Genomic DNA, 27,498 nt, shown 5'->3' with positions numbered 1-27,498 from the left:
TGTTATTCAGTTTTTCTTAGTAAAATGATGCAACATGGTGGACTGACACCTCAATCCTGGTTTTAAATATAGCCTGCAACATTCTCCCACCATTTCATTGAAGAGTTTCCTGGTCATCTGCAGCCTTTTGTTATCGTCATCCAGACGGAGATCAAACAGAACCACATGGCAGCAAAAGCCAGATTTGTTGAGGTTAGCTGTCAAAGCAGACAAGCAGAGATTTACACTCACCTGATTAGAGGCTGTTTTTTTTTTTGTTTTTTTTTAATATATTATTATTCAAGACACTATCTTTCTTATTCCGAGCCAGTGAATAATGGTCTGTCAGTTGGCGTGAAATCTGTTTTCTTTACAAGTCTCAGTTATTCATTCGGTTTGTTTGAGCAAGTCATAAATCTGTCTTTCATGTGCGGTTTGGCTTCCCATCATCGCCTAAATGAACGTCTGCGTTAATCTTCTCATTCTGTGCAGCTGAGTGACGTCCAGGAAGGCTTCCTGGTCTGAAACAAAAGACGGCAGTTAAAAAGTATGTCAGTTCCTGGACAGTGGTTGCAGTGTGTCCTTGTAGGGGGAACAAACGCTGCAATTCACAATCGATACGCTCAGGAAAGAAAGAAATAGTTCCTGAGTTACTTCCACCTTGATCCGCTCGCTCTTACACGCTTCGGTGGAGAGGAGCAGGTGAGGAAACGATTAATTATTAATCTGCACGATGGGAGTGCCGGAAAAGGTGAATATGAACTGAGTGGACAGCTGTGTGTAGATGTCACTTGTCCTCATAATCAGGGTTTCTCTCGGCTGCTGTTCGCTTCATTTCTGCTCCATCAAATGGGCAAAATTAAACACAAAACCGAAGGTCTCCCGTCCAATATTTCATAAGTTGCCCGAAATTCCAAGAGAAACATTAAAATCGTGTCATATACTTTAAAAGGTTACTCCATTGAATTAATCACCTGCTTTCCTCTCTTTTTATTTTAGCCAAGGCACTGCAGCCAAAAAAACGAAATCCCCTCTTCAACCTGTCGCTTTTAATCATGGCTGCTTTAATTCATTGATAGTCACATTTAAGCACATGAACAAAAAGTTAGATAGCATTAATACCTCACCTCTTTCATCTTTTCCTGCTCATGAATGTTCTTTTCTTTAGCTTTTCCACACTCTTCCTCTTGCCCATTGTTCTCTCCTCACAGCTGTTACTTGGGTGCAAGATTGGCAATCTCATTAGGAAACTTTGTAGTAATTAATCCTGTGATGGCCAATTATGTCTACACAGTATGTATGTGGTTTACCAAAGTTTGAGATTCCAGTGTATGTTTACACTGGAAACACTTTCTGTCCCTTTAACTTAGATAGTCGTCGGTAACACTGTGGTTTTCTCCCCTCGTCTTATCAGCAAATTAACAAGCACTGTGCATCCAGTCCTCAACAGCTGTCTGTGTGCTTTATCACTGTCTGAATGTCCCATTAAGCTCTGCTTAATACTCTCTCATCAGCATGATAAACCTGTTATTGATGTCTTTAGCTTGACTCAAGGGACGTACAAATTTGAGGTCGATTGAGAAAAAGACAAGCCACACCTGTCCGTTCCAGGAAAATGAACCTGTCATTCTCCGAGAGGCTTTAATAAAGGTCATAGATAAAGTATTGTAAGGCCGTCATTACATTACCCACAGGAAGGGCAATTACATTATCCTCTTTTGCTCGGGGAGCTGGGTGTCATGCAGCATGAGCCGACATTTTTCTTTTTGTTTTCTTCTGAGCAGCTATTAAAAGTCAGTGATGAGGCAAAGCAGTTTGTCATTTTATCAGAGTTTCGTTTCATTGGGGGACATAAATTAACATTGAACGTCTGTATCTACAGGACACTGTGTCAGTGAGCTTTTCAACCAGGGAGTCTAATCATTCATCTGTGTGACAAATAGGGCTTTTACATCCATTTTTAGTGCTGTGGTGCCTGCCATCTGGCATGAGTGTTGGCATGAGCGTTTCCCCCAACTCCCTAAACTGCTCCATAAGTACGATAAGCACGTTGCCGATGGCTGGCCATCAGACTGGCTAAACGGTGGACATTTGCCTGCATAATTAACGATTGCATCTGTTTCCGATTGCACCGGGGTTCAGGAGTGGCACTGTGGCCCCGCAGTGCTGCATTCAAAAAGCTGGAGACAGCAACACAAATTATGCCAGGGCAGTAATTACAAACCCTATGTAGAATTTTGATAGCGGCCTGGGTGATGGAATGCATCTGGGCCAGGCTGTCTCGCTCACGCAGAGGAAACAATCTATCTTATAGGGCGTTTGATCAAACTCAGTCTGCATCACGTCTCCGCCATTTTGACTTCGTTTCTTTTATATTCATTGTTGGCTGCGTCTCAATGACGAGTCGATATAGGTTTTAAAGAATACAACCTTCCACAAATAAGTAAGACTAGTTGTTGACTGATGAAGACCAAGGGCCATCGAGGTCCGCTACGAATGTTTGCGAGTATTTCTACGAGTGTGCACGCACATGTGAGCGAATGAAGAGTATGTAGAGAGTGAAACAGCAGTGCCACTCACGGCTTGCCCGGTCAGAAGTGAGATGGATGGCAGGTGCAGCACCTGAGAGCTGCTTTTCTCACACACTGTCGGCTTCGGTCTCCACAGCCATCCATCTTCCCTGCCCCGGTGCCTCCCCCTGCTCGCTGCCTCCTCAGGGTCTGCTAACTAAAGCCATGGACACTGGTTCCCGCTCCCAACCACTCAAAAGAAAAACGCCTCATCCAGCCGCAAGGGATCCTTTTTTTCTTTTTTTTTTACCTAACACAAGTGGAGCCGAGAGACCTAAAAAAGGGGCTTTAGATAAGTCTTCTTGTTACTGTCACTATTTATTAGTTAAACCCCGCTCCACTCAGCTCAATACACAGAGGTGTTTCATCACAGCATGGCACGTTATTCAGAAGCCATTACTAGATTAACAGTCCTCCTAGGTTTTCTCATTAATACACTGAACATGCAATCCTGCTTACTTCATTGATTATGGTGGATTAAAGCTGTTTTCCCACTGAAAGTAAACTGCACAGCCATAAAGCACTTACATTTTTTCGATATTCAAGCGCATTGCAGTTAAATAAAAATGGACACGTGATGTTGGTTGACCTCAAGCAGAGAAGGACCATTTTGTAGTTTGGGTTTGGGGAATACTACAATGTGGCATGTGTCAAACCTAACACGTGACTGTAACGCCATTACTTCTGAAGTAATCACTTGGTAAATGACTGCTTCAATTAAATTAGTAATGCACTTACAATTACTGAGGTTGCTCTTTGATTCAGCCTTAGACGAAGTCAGGTGGAGAGCTGCAGACCTGCTGTCTGATGGCTGAGCCAACTGTTGGCTTTATTATCAGGATTATCCCAAGCTTTTGTCTTAAAGCTCACAAATTCACTGTACCCATGTTTACTGGAGGAGCAGCGCCTGCAAAAGCAGGACCTGTGAATAGGTAAACATGTTAACTTACTGTATGAAACCCGCCACGCATGTCTTTGTCTCAGCTGTTGTGTTGCTTCCTCTTCTTAATGTAAACACGTAGCGTGCAGATGTGTAACTACTACTTAATTAGTCAGTTCAATGAGTTGAAGTAATAACTTCAATGGAAAGTTACAGAAATGTGGAATCTGAGGCAAGACCATTTTTGAACCTTTGCTTTGTGTGAGAAAAAAAAATTAAAAAGCACATTCAATGATAAATTGGACGTGGGCGATATGAATAATTAAAATAAAATGTCATTGTAAAGGCAAATGGTTACCTTTGGCGTGATGCCATTAATGTAGCAAACAGAGTGCCGTCGCCGTCCTTTTCATTACCTTCATCCTAATCAGAATCCTGCTGCTCCCCACATCAAAACCTCTTGTATTCCTCTTTTCTCATTTCGACCGCACTGTTTTCCCCCTCAGTCGTTGGCTCTGTCGCCTCCTGGGAACCCACCGACTGACAACAATGAACTGGTTATCCCTTTTTGTTCTCTTTCTGTCGCACGCTCTAATGCACAGAGAAGCTAGTTTCATTTACGAAACTAACAGCGAGGCCTTACGCCACTCTTTGCTTTGTCATTCCTTCTTCCACTATATTTGAAGAGTGCTGATCAGAGCTCGAGGTGATTTAATGAGTCCTGGTGCTCAATGTGAAACTTCAGTACACAACCCAAAATTCCCCAGGAAAATGGGAAAATGCTGCCTTGAATGTCAATGAAAAGCAGAGAACAACCAAACGTATCAACCCGTATTTATCTCCAATAGAACTTAGACAATGTACAAGACAGAAAATCTTAGCTCAATTTGAATTTGATGGCAGAAACACATGGGTAATGGGCACAAATCCAAAATGAATATATATATATATTTTTTAAATATTCTGTATATTTGGTTATTTGACACACAGTTTCAGAGACACGCAGCTTCTCAGATGTAAACAAGGGCAGAGGTTCATCAATATACAAACTGTGCCTGAAATGAGCAAAATGTTAGAAAAATGCTCAGTGGAAAATTGTAAGAAGACTTTGGTGTATGATGGAATCAAAAGATAATCAAGGCAAATCTCTGCGTGCAAGAAACAAAGTGAGAAGGTAAAAACTGGATGCTGGCCGATGCTTTCTTCCCTCAGACTGCTCTGGCGCCACACATGAGTCTCTGCTGGATATCACTGCATGGGTACAGGGACACTTTCAGACTTCACTTACTGTGAACACAGCTCACCGTGCGATCCACAAATGCAGGTTAAAGCTGTATCTCGCAACCACAAATCCATATGTGAACACGAAGCACAAACTCCGGGTGAAAGCTCAATCGAAATCGAAAGTCAATCGAAATGAAGGAAGGCCTGCAAATTGCAGCAAGACAATGCTAAACCACTTACTGCAGCATGGCTTCCCAGTAGAAGAGCCAAGGAGCTAAACTGGGCAGGTGGAGGTCAGACCTTCCGCCAGTAGAGAACATTTACTACATCATGATGCAGAAAATCTGTTAACAAAGGCTGAGAACTGCTGAACAGATAGAATTGTGCATCAGATAAGAAGGGGACAATATGCTTCTCCTAAGGGTCTCCTCACTCCCGACACCCCATTTTCACACCATGGTAAACATATATATGTTGCTGCCATCAAATACAAACATGTGCTAATACTTTCCATGCATTGGTAAAATTTGTCAATTTCAACTTCTGATATGTTGTATGTGTTCAGTTGGGAATAACAAATCAGTTTATCGCACTGGAAAAATGGTCCAATAACATAATACCTACCAATAATGTAATCATTTTGGACATTTTAAACATATTAAAGCCAATAATGTAATAACTTGCCAATAATGTAATAGAACATTTGAGCCATTATCATAATGATATTTTTCCAAGTGGATAGTATTTCTTTGACACGAAGGTTTGCTTATAAATAATAAGTGTAGTGGATGGTATAGTCGTCATACTCATTCATTGAGAATACATACTACATACTCCCTCAGTTCTGAAAATGTCTTACTATTTTATTATATTACTAGCAAAGTTATCCTGCTGACTTGCAAAATGGCCCAAATTTATTACACTGCTGTCGGTTATTATTGGCTATTATTACATTATTAGTTTCTGCAGGGGCTGTAATTTCTGAAACACAGTTGTAAAACTGACACTGATTCATCTGTTCATTTTCGTTAGTCTATGGTAAATAAACAGTAAATATTGTGTCGTCAAAGTGTCTGCTGACTTTAAAACTGTGCCAGTCGGTTGCACGCAATCATCACCAAGGACGATTTCACCTTTTAGTCCTCTGCTCCCTGGGTGAACATGCGTCAATTAAATATATCAGCTTCTGCAGTGAACAGCTGGAATGGAAAAAGTCATTCTCGAGAGCCGTGATGGCGCAAGAGCAAATCCGCTATTGAAGAAGATACAGTTCATCCCCCTGTGATTGTGACCTTCAACCTGTGAGCTGTTTGCTTAAACTCAACAGAGTCACAAATTCCACATAGATGAGCGCCATTCATTATTTGCCTTAGAGGAAAAAAAGAGGGAGACCTTTTTATTGTTCCATTCCTGCTGTCATACCAGACAATGTGGCTCTACAGCGGAAAAACGTCTATGCCAACAATCAGGAGCCACTTGAGACCTTCCTTCCAGATTACTTGTCGGATGGACAGATGATGGCACAAATAAGGGATCACGCATATTGTGTACGCACACACGCACACACACACACACATACAAATGCGCAACATGTACTGAAGGCGGAGCAATGTCTTCTCTTGCAGCTTGGGTTCTGGAAGTAAAATCAAAGCCAAAAGCAGGAAAACTGCTCCGATTTCGACTGCATCTATCACAGATTACACCTCCTCGGAGACTCATAATGCGCTCAAACCTTGTGTTTATCTCAAAGATTCAGAGATAAACCAGGCAGCTTTACATGCAGATGAAAACCCCCCAAAATGACACAGGGATGCTTACGGCATATACTTATTTGAGACATCTAGTCCGAACTGCTGTCATGCATTCACAAAATCTCTTTAAATCTTTAAATACATATTCATATATACTAAAGAGCAATATAGAGGCATTCCTAATAATGTTTCAGAAACTACTTGCACGCTTCTCCTGGCTTCTGTAATTCTTATCGCATAGGATAGTATCTCATTAACGTTTGACCTCCTGCAAGCTGCTTATGCTGGAAAAGTCCACTGGGAGCATCTGTACAGCTGCATAATGTCGACCATTTACAAATTAGAAGTCACGAAAAGTAACACTCCATTTGTATATTTTAAAAAATTAGAGCAGGCCGAATAAAAAGGACAAAGTTTTAGCTGCCCTTTTTTCTGCTTGTTAAAAATCAAACATATGAGGTTGCCTTCCTGTTGCTGAATTTATTTAATAACCATTATTGTTAAAAGCCATGATTGCAAAATGTAAACAGATTCTTCCCCAATCTGTCTGTCTGTCCTGTGCTTTCCTCTCCTCCATCCCCTCACCCCAACTGGCCAGCAGAAAGCCTCCACCTCTGAGTCGGGTTTCTGCAAAGGTTTCTTCCTGTGAGAGGGAGTCTTTCCTTTCCACAGGCGCTCATGTGGATTTCTCGGGTTTCTCTCTGTGTTAAAAGCACCTAGAAATGACTGTGTTGTATTTGGTGCTATATAAATAAATTGAATTGAATTGAATTGAAGTGAATTGAATTGAATTGAATTTGGTGTGTATGTTTCCACTGTAACTTGGACCTACCCATAATATAATGGGCATAAAGAAGCAAGCTCAGACAAATGGGCAATAGGTTTGATTAATTGTGTGCATTACAAAAGCAATTGAACTTGAATAAGCTCCAATGATAATGATAATAATACTATCGAGCCATAGCTGTGAATTTCTCTGGTTGTTAATATGGAAGGTTTCACATTTAGCACAATCTCGACCTTTTCCTTTCTGACTTTTCACAGAGCAACGGTAAAGAAAGGTGTGACCTTTCGCACAGCGACACCCAGTAACTCTTTACTGTGGGACATCACCCTGGATATGGGGGCGGACGGAGCCATCGCCGTGATCTGTCAGAGGAAAGCTCCCATACCGGGGAAAAGGCAAGTTGGTTTTCTTCTCACTGCCCCACATTTGACTGTAAGCTGTCATTGTGTGTCTTTCTTATTCCCTTTATCTATGACATTTAAACATATTTCAAGGTGATGCGATAGATCACTGGGTGAACTGTAAAGCGTCACTTTTATATCTTGTGCTTTTAAAAGCACTATCAGTATTCCCCCATGCACCTGGGGAACACAGGACAAACCATTAGTACTGTACAAGTGTGACACTATTCCAGTGGAAACGTTCCTCTGTCCTGCAAGGACGTCTCTCACGTATTCTCTGAGCGCACATTGGCTGCAGGGGCAGCCTATAAAGCTGCCTGTTGTAAACAGGCAACGCTTCCCCCGCATTTATTACCCACTCCTCTGCACTTCAATCACTTCCAAACATTTAATAGCATTTATTAAAAACAAACAAAAACATTACAACCTGTGGCTTAAAAGCTACACGACATAACGGCTGAGAATATTTCTGTTTTCTTTTTTTTCTTTTAATTCATTCATTTTAGGCGGACAATTCAAGTGTACAATCACTTATAGCTATCTATCTATCTATCTATCTATCTATCTATCTATCTATCTATCTATCTATCTATCTATCTATCTATCTATCTATCTATCTATCTATCCATCCATCCATCCATCCATCCATCCATCCATCCATCCATCCATCCATCCATCCATCCATCCATCCATCCATCCATCCATCTATCTATCTATCTATCTATCTATCTATCTATCTATCTATCTATCTATCTATCTATCTATCTATCTATCTATCCATCTATCTATCTATATACACCATTAAACTATAAGTATTTTAAGGGTATTTACAAGACATCTGCAGGTTGGCCTGATCAAACCCGGCTCTTCGGTCTCTAAGCAGTACTTGTTCCTTAATCTCATTAAACAGGGCTACAACCTTTCCCTGACAAACAGCCAATCTGAGATGTCCTTTCAAGTTCAGCTCAGTGCGGCTTTATTTCATTGAAAGGGGATGAGATGAGTTCAATTAAGAGTTAAGTCCCATAAACGTGGCTCTGCCTCTTGAGATTACAAGACACCTGTCTTAAAAAGGGCACAGACAACACGGGGCAAGAAAAAAAAAGAAAAAGAAAAAGTTTAGTACGTGTTCTTTCAGCCTTTCTCTGTCTCGCTCCATTGCTTCCAACAGCAGCGTTAGATTTACAGGCTTATTAACTACTTGTTGTTATGTGCGGTTGTCAAATGTATCTTGTAACCGAGCAGATTTTCAGTTTCCGAGTAGCACAAATCCAACACGGCTTTGAAACTTCGCCGTCTGTCCTCGAATATCACGTGCAGATTCTCATGAATACCTGGAAAATATAATACAGGCAAAAACCTAATGCAGCTGTGGTGGTGGATTTGTGAGGCAGTACTTTGATAAAAAGGTGCTTAAAGATAAATACGAGCATCAACGTGGCAACAAGGTCACAATGCTGGTCCATCGATGTCCCGCAGGTTAACCACGCTGACCGTTTTAAGTTGGCGTGTGGGCCCGCCGACGTTTACTAATAAACTGTAAACACAAAGTAGGTCAGTACAGGCTGATAAAGACATTAGCTTTGTGAGTATGTATACTGGACAAATTGGAATTTTGCCTTGCTGAGTGCACTAAACTAAAAGACAGAGGATAACCATTTTTTTGTTGTTGTTGTTTTTTAAATTGAATTTCATCCTGAGGGAAATACAAATGTCTGCCCTGAATTTTATCTGGTGACTGTGGGGGCATTAGAATCACGAGCAGCACAGATGCCGCCCTCCTAGTGGCAGTTAAGGACATGTGAGAACGTTTCTGTCGTACTTATTCTTTGGAAACCATAAACATTTTTATTCAGATGTATTTAAAATGTACACTACAAATACATGATACATTAAAAAGTCGCATGCGGTGCAATTTGTTCCATCTGACCGTGAGCCCATCATTTTTGTATGCTCATTAGCAGCGGTTCGATTCCCAGCTCTGCCTGTCCATGCGTTTAAGGGGCAAGTCATTGATGTGTGAGTCTCCTGCATTGCAGCTGTCACCACTAGTCCCCATTGGTGTGTGTGGATTGGTGAAAGCGACCGTGTAAAGCGCTCTGAGAATGTTAAAGAGGAGTGAAAATGTGGAATATAGGTGAAATCCGTCCATTCATCCATAATCTACACGGCTTTATCCAGTCCAGGGACACTGCAGCTGATCCCAGCTGGTTATGGTTGAAGGCAGTGAACACGGAGAGACAGAACCGCCACACCGAGAGGCAGTTCAGAGTCACCAGTTAACCTCAAATGCATGTTTGTGGACTGAGAAAACCAGACAACCAACGTGTTCATGTCCAGGACATGCAAACTGCAGGCAGAAACTCAAACTGGAGGGCTTCTCATTGTGAAAAACAAGAGCAGTGCCAAGGTTTGCTTACAAATCTAAAACTGCAAAGCTGATGAAGAAAAAGAATATACATCCAATGTGCACAAGAAAAAGCCCAAACACCAAAAAACTTTATCTTTTAAAGCTTCATGTGGGTTCAGTTTCAGTAGTTTGCTCTAAACTACTGATTGCATGGCATGCTGACCTAAGCTATGTTGCCAATATTGTGTTGACTTCATTTAGCTGTTTCCCCATTTTACATGGATTATGACATTGTTTTCTTTTACAAGTTCTTTAAGGGTTAACATATTTTTTTACGCCATCCCTTTTGGTTAATCCTCTCTAAAATGTCATGAAACTCACAGAACCCCTGCAGAGAGCGTCTACTGTCACACCACTGAGGGGATTTCTCTGACGTTTTGCCTCCCTGGCTTTAGTGAGCACTAAAAGTATTTGCCGTATCTGTACATTAAAGCTTTTTTTTTTTTAATCCACCCCGTCACAGCGGCTTGCTTTGGATCTTAATATTAAACCAGTGCAACTCCCAGACACTGCCGACCATAAACAAGCAGTTAAAGTATCATCGCCTGCAAGCATTGCGAGGACAACAGCGATGTAAATAGCATGATGGCATTTCGTATGGATATCTGTTAATGCAGACTTAAGAGGATATAGACATATCTATGCATATATCTTGTTTTGATACTTGATCAGAACACATCATCTTTTAATCTCTGAGCAATATGTTCATATTATTGAATTACACTAAGTCTCTGTCTTGCTTTTAACAGGCGTCAATACAACAGAGTATTAGTACCCTGCATTGTTGTTGAGTCTCAAACTTATTGGAGCATTAACAAAATATGATTTGCACCTTCTCCTATTGTTGCTGCTGGTGTGCAGCCTCTTTGAGATCATTTTCATGCAGTAAAAAAAACAAAAACTTGCTGTGTCTCTGCAGCACGCTGACACAGATTTATAACACATGCACGCAAATGCAGAGTCCGATAATGTCCATGTGGTTATGTGCATGCTTATTGTATTTTTGTCCAACAATATATCTTCTCTTGTTGTTCAATACAGAATTGAAAGCCAGTATACAAACTTGGGCCATGGGAGAAAATTGAATCCATAGCTGGACACTTTGTTCTCGGCGGCATCACTGAAAAGCCATTATAAGTTACAGAGGCTTATATTTTGTTATTTGGAGGATTCCTCTGTCCTCGGATCACCTTTATTTTGCTCACATTTAACACTGCCAGCCACTCCAGGCTTAGGCCAGCAAGAAGAAATTCAGATCTGTTCTTTTTCAGTTTGGTTTGTGAAAAATGCCTTGAGATGCAAAGTCGTCTTCAAAGCTAGAAAAGAAGGGGGCTGTGTCTTGTCACAAGCACTACAATCATATCCCTGTCCTAAAAAAATGTGTGTCCTTACTATCCATGGGGCCAAATTCAAAACATGTCACGACGAATACTGAGCTCCAAAACTCCACTCTTCGTCTCAACAGTCTTCTACAATTTTCTTTCAAATGCAGATTTAATGTTTGATGATCGGATTCAGATTATTATGGTCTTTACTCTCACCTATTTTTTTCAGAATAATTGAGGAAATTAAAGATTCTTCAACTCTCCCCCAACATATGAACTGTGCAAATATCAGTCTTCTTCTAAAACCGGATAAAGATCCCACACTACCATCTAGCTATCGGCCGATATCACTAATCAATGTAGATCTTAAAATAATTAGTAAAACATTAGCAAGCAGACTGGAAAAAATCACACCCCACATCATACACCCAGATCAAACTGGGTTTATTAAAGGACGACACTCCACTAACAATACACGTAGATTAATTAATCTTATAGACCACTCCACTAACAATACACGTAGATTAATTAATCTTATAGACCACTGCCACCACAATAAACAAAAAGCCATTATCACCTCCTTAGATGCAGAAAAAGCCTTTGATAGGGTAAATTGGAAATTTCTACTTGCTACACTATGGAAATTTGGATTTAGAGAAAATTACCTCTCCTGGATAAAAATACTGTATACCTCACCCAGTGCCTGTTAAAACTAATGACCAAATGTCCTCAAGGTTCAATCTTGAGAGAGGCACCAGATAGGGGTGTCCACTCTCACCATCTCTCTTTGCAATCTTTATCGAACCACTAGCAGCAGCCATCAGACAGAACAATAACATAAAAGGAATACGAACAGCAAATGTAACACATAAAATATGTCTCTATGCAGATGATGTGCTAATTTTCCTGCAAAACGCAAAGAGCTCTCTTCCAGAAACAATAGGGTTAATAGACAGTTTCTCCTCAATCTCAGAATATTCTATAAATTGGAACAAATCAGTAGTCTTGCCTATCAACTCTACATTTCAGCACACACCTAACACCCCACTAAAACCAGGGAACATCAAATATCTCGGCATTAACGTCTCAGCTAAACTCTCAGACTTGGTACACTTAAACTACACCCCCCTTATTAAAACATTGGAGGAGGACCTCACTCGATGGAGGACACTCCCAATTTCACTTATGGGGAGAGTAGCAACAATCAAAATGATGGTCTTGCCTAAAATTAACTACATCTTCTCAATGATCCCAGCAAAACCACCAAAAACCTGGTTTAACACTCTTGATTCTCATGTCTCAAAATTCTTATGGAAAAACAAACCATCACGTATAAGTTTAAAAACACTACAGAACACCAAGGACCAAGGTGGCTTAGAACTCCCACATTTTTATAATTATTATCTGGCCAATAAACTACTTTATGTTGTAAAATGGATCAATCAGAAACCCTTAGATGAAGGCTGGCTAGACGTTGAAAAAACATTCTGTGAAGATCTCCAAGTCAGAGATCTTCCCTTCTTCAGTCCTGTCATCAAAAAGCACAGCTGCTTTAAAAGCATCAATATAAACACATCGCTGACAGCTTGGTGGGAATTTCTTAAAATGAATGGATCTTCACTCATTCCCTGCAAACTCACACCCATCTGGAACAATCCCGACATCCTGCAAAGAAAGAAACCAATAAACTTCCCAAGATGGCAAAATAAAGGAATAAGACACTTAGAACAACTTATCTCCAATAACTCTTTTATTCCATTTAATGAGCTAATAGCTAAGTCTAAGCTAATATGGCATCAGTCAAAACAACTATCTGGAATATCTTCAGCTTAAGTCAATAATACAAACTAAGTTCAAACTAGAACAGATTAATCTGAACTTACCTCAGACAGTGACAAATCTCCTGAAGATCTCAGCACCTAAACCTCTTTCTAAAATTATCTCAATCCTGTCAGGTTCAAATATCTCAATATCCCTTCCCACCTTCAAATGGGAAGAAGATCTCAACATCAACAGAGACCCAACGTTTTGGTCAGAAATCTGTACAAATACATTCAAAATGAGCAAAAACCCCAATATACAGCTCATACAATACAAGGTCCTTCACAGAGTTCATTACACGGGACAAAGGATGTTCAAGATGGGGCTCACTCCCACTAACATATGTTCAAACTGCACAGGTGAGCTCCCCGATACCTATTTACACGCACTTTGGCTGTGTACGCCAGTCCAAACGTTCTGGGAAAAGATTTGTGAAGATTTATCGTTATGCCTGGGCCACCCTATTCCAGTCTCACCTTCACTTTGCTTGTTAGGAGATCTCACAGAAATTAAAAGAGAAAAAAATGAGTCCTGCATGCTCCTGGTTTCCTTAAAGGAGACATATCATGCTTTTAAATCCTTCCTTTTTACATAAAATCATACAGTTGTGGTCTATACAACGCGGAACTGCAATGCTTGGGTCTGAATTCCTCATTATTATAGCTCCACAGGCCCCTTTTCAACCCCTTTTCTGATGCGCTTCTGAGAGCAACTCGTTTTGGGGCGGTCTCTTCAAATGCAAATGACACACTTCATACCCCTCCTCCTCTCCAGGTTGCAGAGGTGACACTCGGTTCAACGTCACCCTGTTCGGCCATCTTTGTAGTTTGATAGAACAGATACAATTATCTAGCGGCGCCGAAACTTTATATTCACACATTATTTACAAAATGTCAACAACGGAAGATTTGTCCATCCAGCCATACATGTTGGAGCCAGAGTCGGACCCGGCGGAGCGAGATGAAAATGACGATGATGCACCTACAGAACAACTTCTTCATATGGATGTAACGCAATGGTGTGTTACTATATTTACACTAACTTCTCCATCCATGCCCACTACTACAATACTGCCTGTATTACAACGACTATTTAACACAGAAGTTACATTATAATCTAAAACGAGCACACAGCGCTAACATATGAAGACGGTGCAACTGCTAATGCTAACAAAACAATGACAGGGACGTCTTATCATCACACTTTTTAGCGTTATATACAGCTTACCGAAGTGCTCTGTTCGTCGTCTCCATAGATAGAAGGAACTGACCGCTCAATCAGACCAAGTCTTTCGGCAAATCCTTCTTTATACTGGCGGAGGTTGCTGAAGCAGTCGTCCTTAAAGTGATTCGCGCACACAAAAATGACCTTACCCACAGATGTGGGTACATTTCTGTGAAAAATAAAACTCAACCAGGCACTTCGAAAAGGTTCTGATGCTGGGAGACGGTGTAACGAAGCTTGTGGGTTACTACATCCAACAACCGAACATTTCGACTTATCCTCTCGTAACTTCGGTTGGACTACAAAATCGCAGCGAGAAACAAAAATGGCGGATTGCTCGAAATGTCGATGTCCTAATTTGGCAGTTCCGCTGAGAATACTGTGACGTCATTGTTCAAAAAACGTAATAGAGAATAGAAAAATCGAAACCGATCGCAAAATATGACCAAAACAGAATATAAAGATATCAACGGAGCACCTGAAGAGACTACTTTGAACTTTTCTGTACTTCTAAACACTCTAAATATACAACAAAAAGCATTTAAGGGCTAAAAAAGTGGATTTAGCATGATATGTCCCCTTTAAGCGTCGCAAAAAAGGCGATCCTCATGAACTGGAAATCCAAAAGTAATCTGAATATAAAGTTATTTAAAAACTTACTTCTAGACCACATCACATTGGAGAGAATGTCTGCTTGTAGGAAAAATCATTTGACACAATTTGAGTCCACATGGTCCCCAATAATTAAATACACCATATAGCCCTGTGGGGTGGTGGTGGCTCCACCCCGGGGCTCTGGGGACCGTCAGTGGTTGGGGCGTTGTGGCTTTGGTGGTTGGTGACTCCGTGGGCTCGGGGGGGTCCTAGCGTCTATGCTGGGGGGCTGCGGCCTGGCCTGGGGAGTCCTGGGCGGGGGTGTGGGGGGGGGGGCTCTGCTCTGGGCTGGGCGTCAGGCCCCAGCTGGGCTGTCGGCTGGGGGGGGTTGGGGGCGGGGCGTCCGGGCCCTGGGGGTGCGGGGCCTCCCCCTTTCCGGTGGGGGTGCCCGCTGCGGCGCTGGGGGTGGGTCCTCCCTCTGGCCCCCTCCCCCGGTGGGGCGGGTTGGCCCCTGCTGCCGCGCTCCGGGTCTGCCTCGTTCCCGGATTGGGGGGAGCGGGGGACGGGGGGGCTCCAGGTTCTGGATGGACGGTTGACTGAGAGTGACCTACAGGGCCTGATATATGGGTGTGTGTGTGTGTGTGTGTGTGTGTGTGTGTGTGTGTGTGTGTGTGTTGGGGTGTGGGGCTGTGTGTGTGTGGGCGAATGAGGGGGGGTGCCCTGGCCACTGGCCTCCGGCTGGGCTCGCACTGGGCCCTGCGGGTCTCAGACTCTGCTCTCTTGCCGTTGGGTGGGGTGGGGGCTCCCTGCCCGGGTCTCTTTACGGCGCCTTGTTGGGGGGGGTGTGGCTCCCCGGGTCCTAGGCCGGCCGCTCGGGGGTGGGGTGGGGCAGCGCGGGGGGTCCAGCTGGGCCAAGGTCCTAGCGACGGGGGGACCCCCTCCCTCAGAATCCTCCCTGCCTTACCTCACCTTATATTACTCCACAATAGGGAACAGTGGGGCGGTGCCTAGGTGGGGGGTCCGGGCTACTTAACTGCGGTCTGGGTCCTCCCCCGACTTTGCACCACCCACAATTTTAACCACACTTAGTCACGCAGGGTCTTGAGGGGGTAAGCCGCTTTCGGGGTTCTGCCGCTTGTCAGCGGTAGAACGCCCGGGCCCCGCTACCCCCCCAATTTTAAACCGCACCATAGACACACACATTGCATCCACCTCTTCAAAACACAAAGACACACCCTTACATACATCCATACATACATACATGCTTTTTGGGCGGGGGCGTGGCTCTCTGGGGTGGTTCGCTGGGGTCTCCCCGGGCCTGGGGGGCTGCCGTCTGCCGGGGTGGCGGTGTCCGGGCCCGATGGCCTCGGACCCCGGGTTGTCGCCACGGGTCCCCCCACAACAGTTCCGGACACACCCAATGGACAAGCCACACACACACATACACACATACACACATACACACACACACACACACACACACACACACACACACACACACACACACACACACACACACACACACACACACACACACACACACACACACACACACTTCCACTCCTCACGAAAGGTGCTTCTGAAGTTGCTTGTTCTCTGTCATCATTTGCTCAAACTTTAAAAATCATGTTCCTCTTTTGTTGTTGCCTCTTTGTTAATTCATGTTCCTGCTTCACGTTACTGTCTAGATAGAGCTGCTCAGGCTGGTTAATCTAAGAAATCATCTGACTGCCAAGATAGGGCTGCTCAGGCTGGTTAATCTAAGAAATCATTTTACTGTCTAGATAGAGCTGCTCAGGCTGGTTTAATCCAAAAACAGTTGGAAAGTATTTGGATCAGTGTGATAACTGCAAATAATATATGTAGCACAACAAGGATATTGTATGTTATCCCCTTCCCCCCTCCCCCCTCCCCCCTCAACTTTCTTCTCTCTCTTCTCTTCTCTCTCTCTTTGTGCGTTCCCCCCCGGTCGTGTACGGCAGCCATGCCAACTTCTGACGGAGGAGGCAACAGGAGGAGACTTCAGGTCTCTCCCTGTTGCAAGACCAAAAACTGTTCTGACTCCGAAGGCTCTCAATCACATCATATTGTTGGCCCAAGCTGCCGAACAGGACAAGGGCGGAAACAAAAAAAAAAAAGGATTCAGACAATAAAGCTGCTTAGTGTTCCTTGCAGTCTTGCTCGTTGTGCATACATGAAGATTGTAGTCGAAGTGTTGTTTACGCATTCCGAGTCATCAATAATTTAACATCACTACGCTATATTTCTTTTTAATTTCTACGTTGGTGTAGCCATACTGAATTGAACTTGTCGAGACAGGTTCAAAAGAAAAATTGAAGCGCATGCTCTTTGTGTTACACTAAATATAGCATCATCAATTGACGGGGTCAGTCAATTTGTCAGTGTGACATTAAAAACAACAACAACAAAACTTTTTAAATCTGTGTAACATATCCAGATAAGACCAATTGAAATGTGTGTTAACCAACAGGGCTGCTTTCATATGACTTTCAGAATTTTGTCTTTGGTCCAAACAAAATCATTAATTCCGACTCCCTTGTTTAACCCATGTTGACGGTATGATTGTGACGCGTACATGCTAAGTTTGTAATGTGTGTCCCAAATACATTCTTCATTGTCTGCTTCCAATTGAAGTCTATGTTATTTGAGTATTACAACACATTAAGCTAAAGGAGAACATAATTTTTTTGGGATAAAAAAAAATGTCATCACGTGTTAATCAACAGCTTTTTGTTAAAAAGGAAATGAGGACATTTTACATGATCACATTTGGCTCATTGAAAGATCTGATCACTCTTGCAACAGGGTGTCAAGAATAAAACAAGTCAATGAAAATAAACATGAGACTATTCCTCCATCGTACCCCAATTCTGTGTATTTTAGAGGAGTAAGAATGAAGATTGTCTACATCCTTGTGGGTAAATTTTTTTGCTCATGTTTTGATGACACACTACTATTACTGTAAGTTGAGTAGTTATTAGTACCATTGCCTCATGAGAGAGAAGTTCACCAGTTCGAGTCGAGGGTTGATCCTTCAATGGTCTCCGTTTTCTCCCCACAGTATGAAAAACATGGATTTCAGGTTAATTGGTGACTAAAAAATATGCCGCAGGTGTGAATGAGTGATTCTTCATGTTTGAAGTGCTGACCCGTCCAGGGTGCACCCTGCCTTTTCCCATCGTCACATTTGATCCTAAGTAGGACAAAGCCCCAGAGAAGACGGATGAATGGTGGACTGCACAAATAAAATGTCACTACAACCCCACCTGCCAAGTACCTGTTAGCTGATTGGTGGACACCACTCACAAATACAGGCGTGTTGCTAAAGCATTAAAGATCAGCTGAAGACTGAAATGTCACTGCGCCAAACACCTAAGAAACAAACACTTATTGTTGCAGATTCCTGATAAGATTTTCAACATGAAAATTCAAACAATCCTCATGCAATGTGTGATTACATTAATCACGCTCTTTGGTCTCCGGTGCCAGGATTTCGGATCTGCCTTGACTTGTAATGTGCCGAGAGCACTGAGCCGTTGAGCAGTGATGCAGAAAATGCAGCCATCGAAACACTGCAGATATACTTTAGGAACATGAAGTGAGAGATTACAAATTGAGACTTCATATTAAACATCAGAGGCTGCAATGGAAAGATTTATCTACTTCTTTTACCTACGACTGTACAAAATAAGGAAAGGAATTAGATTCCCTACAAGCATAAAATGTTTTAATGCAAAAACTTGCTCAGACTATTGAAATGAACATTTGGATGTTGCTGTAACGTTGTAGCCTCTCTTGACATATGATGGGGCAGTGGTGGCCTTATGGAGGCTTGCAGGTTCGAATCCCACAAGCGGACAGATCAGTACTGTGGGTCTTTGAGCAAGACCCTCGACCCCCATCAGCTCCCAGGAGCCCCCTGATGTGGCTGCACCTCCGCAGGGGTGAATGCAGAAAAAAGAAATTTCCACAAAGGCATTAATAAACTACGATTTTTATTTTGCTGTATTACCATTCCGAGCGTTATGTACCTTACCTTATGTATGTTATCTCTTTGCTTCCCATGCAGGCTTGAAAGCAGCCTGCTGGAGGTACTTCAGATGGATTTTGAGGTGGAGGAGCTCAGCAGTCCTCTCGACAGTCAGGTGATCATATGGAAACTGGAGCTGCCTGCCGACTCCAAGACCGTAGCCAAAAATGAAGGTGCCATGAGGATCTACACCACTCAGAGAGACTTTGTGGGCCTGGCTCCCCTTGTAATGGTGAGTTAGCTGTCAGCCTTTCAGGCCATACCCAATACTTTTCGAAACCGTCGATGAGGTTACAAACAGCAGCGTTTCCGATATCCACCAAAATCCTTAGACAGCATCCTTTGAGCGTTGGTGCATGAGAATATCATAAAATGCACTTTGGTCTGATCCATCCCTGTCTGGTTTGCATACACAGAAGGCTGGATATGCTTCAGATTGTTTAGTAAATGGGTTCTATTTTGAGCACACAGTGACCTTGTGCTGTTGTCTGTCAGCATGCTGATGTTTCTCCTCTCTGGTTCTCTGCTCCGTTCTGCCGTGCAATATGTGGTCATCCATTCTGCTTTACAGCTGCTTCGTGCGCCTCTGCTCCCATGCCGTGGGGCTTTTTATCATGCCACCTCTATAACAGATCCATAGTCTAATTTTCACTTCTTTGGAACATTACATTACTTTGAATTCCATAATTGCATTGAGTTATTTGACACTTTAGTCAATAATCTCTCATGAGAATGTTTTTTGAAGGGACAACTTTATTATAGGCGATTTCTCCATAAAAAAGTTAATCATTCTTAATTTTTTGTATATTTTAAAGTGGTATGTTACTCATACTTCACAGGCTATTTGCTGCATTCCGATCATTACGGTCCTGTGGTGCTTGAAGTTATGAGGACATGCTCAGTATCCAGATTTTTGAATTTGACGTCGTTCATCTCTCTTGTGGATTAGAAGCTGACCTCAGGCCGACGGCCAAACATGAAGAGATTTGATGGTTGGCTCCAGGGGACATTAGCGCTGACTGATCACTCTTATCCTTGCTCCATGAACTCCAGCTCGTACCGCTGCTCAATACTTCTATATAATGGCAAAATCCTCCCCGACACAACTCTCTGATCGGTGGCTTTAGTTAGGGGGAAAAAAGTCAAGTTATTTCAGGTTCATTTAAACCAGTTTTCCAGTCAAGGGACACATATCCATCTGCTTCATTTTCATACAGAGATTGGCCAAGTGTCTCTTTAAATTTGATTTAGCCGATCATTCACGGAACTCAACCAAGCTGCTCTGCACTACTCTCATACTAATTCACACATACGATATTCCATTATTTCAACTTCATTTAAAACAGTATGCTTTTCTTTCTTTCTCTTTTTTTTATTTTTAAGAGGGCAGCACATATCCATCTGCTTTATTTTTCTGCTTTGATTATCCAAGCATGCAGACATACACTACGCATGCCTGTCTACGCACGCATACCCATAACGACTCCTGCAGTATCCTGAGAAATTAATTTTGCTCTTTGTGTTGGCACAAAAGATCACTGTATTCATGGAGCCATTTTATACAGAGTCCTATATAATTTTCCTACTACTCTCACCTATTAAGCTGCTTAACTTACAATGGATAGATATATTCATCTATAGGGCACAACTAACATTAGCACAGAAAGAGGCAGGGATTTAACCATCAACCCGACCATTTAGAGACAAGTGTCTGTTCTACCTGCTGCAGCTGCCCTATTTTTTTAATGATAGAGTGAGCATTAAAGAACCGGTTGCCCTGTATACGTGTGGAGAATATTTCTACTCTCCGTCTCCAGTTATTTGGCCAAGTCTGAAGTGATACTGCAGCCCTCTGAGGGACAGGCCTATGCAGAGGAATCCAAGATTAGCTTCTTCGTCCATGAGGTGAACTGGCCGTCACCCAGCTTTAACTCTGCTCCCCTCCTGGCTTCGCGAAGGGCGACCGGCCTTCCTCACGACACTGCTGAGTCAGTGCGTCACCCAGCCCTCTCCTTTACCTGCTTCCTATATTACTCCACTTGCAAAGCACAGTTTGGTTTCCGGCTGTTGCATTCCAAAAAATGTAAAAAAAAAAAGAAAGAACAAGAAAGATGTTCTGCGACAGAGTTGGGTATCAGATTGAATTATTATTTGATGAGATGTTTCTTTATTTCATGACTGTACCTCATTTTTCCTTCAATGCCTCTGCAGGACACAGAGATCCTGAACACAGCCGTGCTGACTGGAAAGAAAGTGGTCATGCCTGTGAGGACAGTGGCAGTGGAAGAGGACGGAGTCGTCACAGACGTGTCCGACTACACAGATTGTAGCTCCACGGATGAAGATGTTCTCAAGGTAGAATTTCCTCCTCTGCCTTCAGATGTACAAAGAACAATATGGCTCTGATTTCATTATTTCAAGCTTTTTTTGGTTTCACACCTTTAAAATACAATTGGACCAATGTTAATAAATGAGAGTGACAAGCAAGGTGATAATTGACTTGAAGATAGTTCAGAGTTTTTAACACCAATTTTTGACTTTAATTACTTTTTTGCTGCAGTGCCTTTGTGGAAAACCACTCAATAACGGGCCATAAATTATAGCAGAGAACAATGAGAGTTGTTTGCGTCTCGTCCAGCCTCCCTGATGCTGAGGGACAGAGGGCAATTTGGAGAGGTTGTTAAAAGAAATGCTCCACAGGGGAAAGGTTGGCTTGTGTGCCATGGGAAGGACGGCCACGGACAAATAAGTTGCTCGAAAGTCACTTCTGCTCTCTGTCTCTCTTCCACATGGTAAAACAAACTATTAGCAGGGCCCAGACAACATCACCCATCAATCTTCCCGACAATGAACAGCTACTGTGCTAAATTGCTCACCACAAATGACCTCGCAGTCTACCACTGTGCTCCCATCCCATGGCTTGTCCCTTTTATCCTGTGAACCTGTGCACGGCTGACTGCCAAAAGCCGGCTTTGTTTACTGATGGAAATTGAAAGTCAGGCCCCCAGCCCTTCAGGTCAGAGGCTGTGAATATATTTGCCAGAGATAAACAAAGAATAAAGACATGTAGTGGACTCCAGCCTCAGTTTTTGCGCGGTCAAATATCACCCAAAATGGGCTTTGACAAACAGCTCATGTGTCAGTGGGTAAATACATTTAGTGTTGCTTTTAAAATATCTCTTTGCATAAGCCAATGAAACACCCCTTAGTGTAGGATATACAGTAAGTGTACATGCATTAAGAGCAGATGAGTGTCAGTTATAAGAAAAGTGGGATTAGTAGAGGATGTCGTGGGGATGGATATAGACTAAATAATTCTTTTTGACCCTGTAATGTAGCCGTCTTTGCTGTTTTTCTAAGCTTATTGTAGCTCATAGTGTATTTGCTGACCAAATACAAGCTTGAGTCGCAAATATTCCCTTTAATCTTCTTAGTCTAACAGCTCAATTCAGATATCTTTTCTCCTCTGGTGTGCCTGAAGAGTATCAAATCTGTCCGTGATAGACAGGGATGGATTTATCCAGAATGGACAGCTCATGACACAAACAATAGAAAAACGAAATATAATCTGCAGTCGTGAAAAGGTTTCGGAAATGTGCACAAATAATCCGGAAACTTGAGATATCTGAAGGCACTCTCTTTGTCACCTCTGGGTTGAAGGGTTGATGCTTGAAACAGAAACATGTCAGACTTAAACGTGTGCGTATTTGATGAAACGGGACATTTCCTGTTCAGCAAAACAACTCAGCCGGAATTTACCCATTTACAACACATGTATTCACTCTGCATAATTAATGATTTCCTACTCGGCTTGTATCATTCATACAGAAAAACTACAGCCACAGTCCTGTCAAGTGTGGATTTCAGCCTTTTTAATTTATGGCTGTCTGTTAATACTGTACCCAGTGATGAAAGTCAAATCCTGTTTTAAATAAATATCTTTTTTGACACCAAAAACACGGCGTGCTAGATATTCTTTGCCACAGAATAGGACTGTGACCGGGATGAGTGGGTGGATGGCACATGAAATGGCTTCCCGATTTAGCTGATGCTTCAGAATATTATGTGAACATGGCTCATATTAAGTTCAGCGGAGCTCTTGGAAGGTGCTTCATTAAAAAAGAAGAAGAAAAGAGCAAATTGCCTCAGATCAAGGATGACTGGTTGACTGCCTCCACACTGAGAGCTAGACACAACTTTACTTAAAATAAATCCTCCCATGTCCACTGTTCCAAACTTGCTTGAGACATTTTTCCTCACAACTATTCAAAGGATTCAGCACAACATTTTCTGCAGTTAATTTTCTGTTTGCATGTAAAGTAGAGCATGGGATTATTTGGAGAGAAGTGGCGTTTGTACCTCACTTGGCAGCGAGGATGACACATAGTGATGTGGTCATTTCAGAGCGGTGGTTATGGTTGAGTGACACTCAGATGCAATGATGACACAAGATGGGCACAGAAATAGCGTATTCCTGTGACAGCACATCCCCAAGCTTACCGTTAGATTCACGCAAATGAGAGAGGGACTCTATTTGCTATTCGTATTCTTCCTTAGGCGATCTGTCAAAGTCACTGTTTTTTCCTGTCCATTCCCTTGTGCAGCTCCACCAGCTAGTGACTGAATTTCAATGTTGTGTTAATTATCCAATTTGTTTAAAGCAGCTGAGAGGCTGTTAGGAGGACCGGGGAAAACCTCCCGACACATGTCTCAAAATGTTCACCCAATCTTTGAGCAGTTGCCCAAACTTACAAAGGTCACCTTTGAAATTATGCAGTAATGAATGCACTTGGCTGTGAAGGACTGACGTTCAGCACAGCGCTGCATGATATTTTGATTAACATAAAATTGCGACGCTGTCTTCTCCTCCCGCTTCGGACCGGTGATCATCGCTGTGGTTTATTACAGCCAGCTGACATTACCGTGGTAACACATGCAATGGCAAACTCCTGCGAGGCCATTTGTTATTGTAAGAATGGCCCATTTGTTATAATAATGACTTTTATGAGAATATGTGATTATTTTTTTGTTGTTGGTTATAGGACAAAAATCTCCTTCAATGACAAGAATGTCACTCTGGGTTTGATATAGATTGTTTACACGGGCGCACTTATACAAACACTTTGATATTATCTGGGGAATTAAAATAAGATATACATCTTGTGATGGATTGCGTACTTTTTGTATTATCTCCTGTTATCCAGGTGTCAGACAGGTGCGACTATGTTTTTGTCAGCGGCAAGGAGACGAAGGGCAAAGTGAAGATGATGGTGAACTTCACCTACAGCTACCTGAGTGCTCAGCTTGAACTGAACGTGTGGATGCCTCAGCTCCCCCTCCAGATTGAAGCGTCGGACACAGAGCTGAGCCAGATTAAAAGCTGGAGGGTTCCTATCCTGACCTCAAAAAGGTGAAAGACTTAGGCTGTTTGTCATCCATAAAAACTCCCTTTATCTGTTTTGTAGCTGTGAATTCAAAAAGCACCCGACAAATCCAAATCATATCTGTCCATGGATTTAGATGTTTGATTCCATTACATAATGTATTGCAGTAGCTCGATGTGATCCAATCAAGCAAAGAGAGGGTGCTGAGTGATTGGAGTTGAGCAGGTGTAAACATTTACTGTGTGACAGGTGTGACCAGCATGGCTGTTTCTCTACTTGTAGCAGATCTGGCTGGAACAGCGACGAAGACGACCGGAAGGGGAAGGGCTGCATGCTGCAATTTCAGCACGCATTGGTCCGCGTTCTCACCAGTTTTGTGGCCGAGCAGGGAGACCCTCGGGATCCCAAAGCCTACTTCCTGGGTTCTGACTGGCAGGTGGATGTTACAAGATTGGTTCGTTACTTCATGAAGGTGGAGGACCCTCGCGTGGCAAGGTTACAGGGAGGCCGAGTGCTATCGGGCAGAGACCTTGGGACTACTACCATTCAGGTACTAAAATTAACCACTGCTTGGATGGACCTCACCTAAAAGACTAATGGTTGCAATTAAAAGTTGGAATTACATTTTTTTTTATCTTGTCACGTGCCATACTTGAGGATATATAGTCCTACACACTCCAAAAAATGATTTTTTTGTTTTTGTGTGGCAGGTGTTTTCTCCGCTTTCTGATGCTATATTGGGTAAAACAACCATCCAAGTTGTGGATGACAAAGTGACCATCACAGAGTTGGGCGTCCAGCTGGTCACTGGCCTCTCAATGACCTTACAGCTCAGCCCTGGAAGCAACAGAGCCATCTTGGCGACCACAACCACACAAGAGGTGCTACAGAGCCCCAAACAGGTATTTATATATATATTCTTTTATAATTTCTTCAAGACTAACAGTATTTTCAGAGAAAAATAACAATTTCTACATTTTCTGCTCCCTTCAGGAAGCTTTGGTCAGTGCCTGGATACAGTTCAGTGATGGCAACCAAACCCCTCTTGACATCTATGATCCAGCCTACCACCGTGTGGCCGTGACGTCTCTAGACCAGGGGGTAGTGTCAGTTCAGGGCACACCTCCAGTTGTGGTGGCAGAGGGAGAAGGTGAAGGTGTCCTGGTCAGAGTAGAGATGTCCATATGTGAGGCCTGCCAGAAATCCAAGCGCAAGAGTACAGTGGCGGTAGGCAATGGCAGTCTCAAGGTCAAATTCCAGGTGAATGTTCGGCGCCCAGATGGCAACACCGGCAGCTTGGACAGCAGCACCGTCAGCAACAAAGACAATGGCAGCGACTACGGGAATGACGGCGAAGAGGTGGATGGTGATCGGAGGCAGAGGAAGCCACAACGAAACTCTAACTCAGACAGAGAGGAGAGTGCCATGCAGAAAATCACAACCACCATCAAATCCACGGAAAGGACATCGATAACCAGCGGCAGCCTCGGAGGAGTGGGTAAGACCGGTAATTCAGGAAAACCTGGAAGTCCGACCAGAGGAGTGAATGTCAGTCTGATGAACAGCCCCAGTGACAGCAGCAAAGGATACGGATCAGACAATATGATCGTGGAGGACATGAGCAGTGTTAGTTTTACTAGCACCGTGAAAGCTCCTGGAAACCTTGTAAATTACAATAACTTTCCTTCGAAGGTGGAGATACCTGGGCAGGGCACAGAGGAGGTAGATGTTGGTGGTGAAGACATATTGGTCAACAGGCCTCTCACAGACTTGGAGATTGGCATGTACGCTCTGTTGGGCGTCTTTTGCCTCGCCATTCTGGTGTTTCTGGTGAACTGCATCTCTTATGTTATCAAATTCAGGCACAAGAAGCCTCCCTCTCATGGACAGGAGCCCACGGGGCACAGGCATGACTGGGTGTGGCTTGGCACGGATGCCGAGCTGGTGATGAGCGTGCCAGGCAGCCCGGTCCAGCAAGACTCCCAGACGGCAACCACTGTGATAGACATTGGGCCTGATAAGACTGCCTCTCTTTCCAGAAGGACCAGTTGCCTGACCCCTGTCACAGACTCCCCCCTAAGCTGTGTGGGTTCCCTCAGGAACAAACCTTTGCACACCGAGTCTCTCCATTCACCCACAAGCAAGAGAAAGAGAGTGCAGTTCACTACCTTCTCCTCACTGGAACGCCAACATTCACCACGTGTCCCACCCAGAGAGAACGGCCACGGCATCCACTGGGTTGGAAAGAAGGACAGTTGTGGGGAACAACCTCAAGTGCCCATCACAGAGCCCGGGGACCACTTATAATAGAAACTATGATCAGACCTTACATGTACAGCAGGTGTGGCTTTGATCACCTCAATGCCTTTGTCGACTTTGACAACTGTAAAGAATATGTGGTTTTGGAATTTCTCTCCTCTGCATTTCATGACCTATTAAGGCCTTTTACATGTACATGTGCTGTATATTATTGTTAATATTGAAAAGAGGATCAGTATGAAGATATTTTAGATGGCTGAAATGACGACTCTTATTTACACAATGTTAAATGCTGCATGTGGATATCTAAATTTGTGCACTCACATGCTAGTAGAACCCTTTGATTACACACAGAAAAAAAATCCCAAATTTTGAAAAAAAAAACAACAAAAACAAAACAAAAACAAAAAAAAAAACATGTATAACACATCTCAGTCACACAATTCAAGATTTCACCAGAAATCTGAGTTTGATTAAAAATAATACTAATACTATGAACATTTGTTTTTTGTTTGTTTTATAAAATCATCCAATATACAAGATTTCTTTAATTGTATATTAAAAAAAAATTCCCTTTTTCATTAAAATATGTGATCTAAAATGTTGTTTTTCAGTTTGTCTTTATAATTGCTGAAAATACCAACTGGGTGAAAAATATGGTTATTTTGCAGTTTGCGAGTTGCTTTTGCAACATGCAATGAGCTAATGTGTCCTACTGCATTTTAAACAATTTCATTTTTTGCAGGGTCCTTTATAAACTGCAACCCAATTCGAGGCACTTATTAAACATTCATGTGACGGCATAAAGAGTGCAGAGATCCTGCAGTGCACATCAAAG

The 27,498-nt window shown here is 42.7% G+C and overlaps 1 protein-coding gene across 2 annotated transcripts in view; it reads left to right on the top strand.

Moving 5' to 3' along the window:
- Nucleotides 1-27,257, top strand: part of LOC308112365 (transmembrane protein 132D) — a 34,582-nt gene extending 7,325 nt beyond the window's left edge. The window contains exons 3-9 of one of the 2 annotated variants that reach the window (XM_080467843.1): nucleotides 7,449-7,586; nucleotides 19,057-19,249; nucleotides 21,229-21,372; nucleotides 24,222-24,427; nucleotides 24,684-24,951; nucleotides 25,112-25,303; nucleotides 25,395-27,257. In XM_080467843.1, coding sequence (XP_080323969.1) covers nucleotides 7,449-7,586; nucleotides 19,057-19,249; nucleotides 21,229-21,372; nucleotides 24,222-24,427; nucleotides 24,684-24,951; nucleotides 25,112-25,303; nucleotides 25,395-26,708 — 2,455 coding nt within the window. In that variant the 3' untranslated portion in view covers nucleotides 26,709-27,257. The remainder of the gene's footprint in view (nucleotides 1-7,448; nucleotides 7,587-19,056; nucleotides 19,250-21,228; nucleotides 21,373-24,221; nucleotides 24,428-24,683; nucleotides 24,952-25,111; nucleotides 25,304-25,394) is intronic. The other variant, XM_080467844.1, reaches the window with a different exon arrangement.
- Nucleotides 27,258-27,498: the final 241 nt, after the last annotated feature.

The sequence above is a fragment of the Lipophrys pholis genome (genome assembly GCF_963383615.2).
Source record: "Lipophrys pholis genome assembly, chromosome: 7".
Classification (NCBI taxonomy): Eukaryota; Metazoa; Chordata; class Actinopteri; order Blenniiformes; family Blenniidae; genus Lipophrys; species Lipophrys pholis.
The sequence above is the reverse complement of the archived record's forward strand: the minus strand, read 5'-3'. Positions and strand labels throughout refer to the sequence as shown.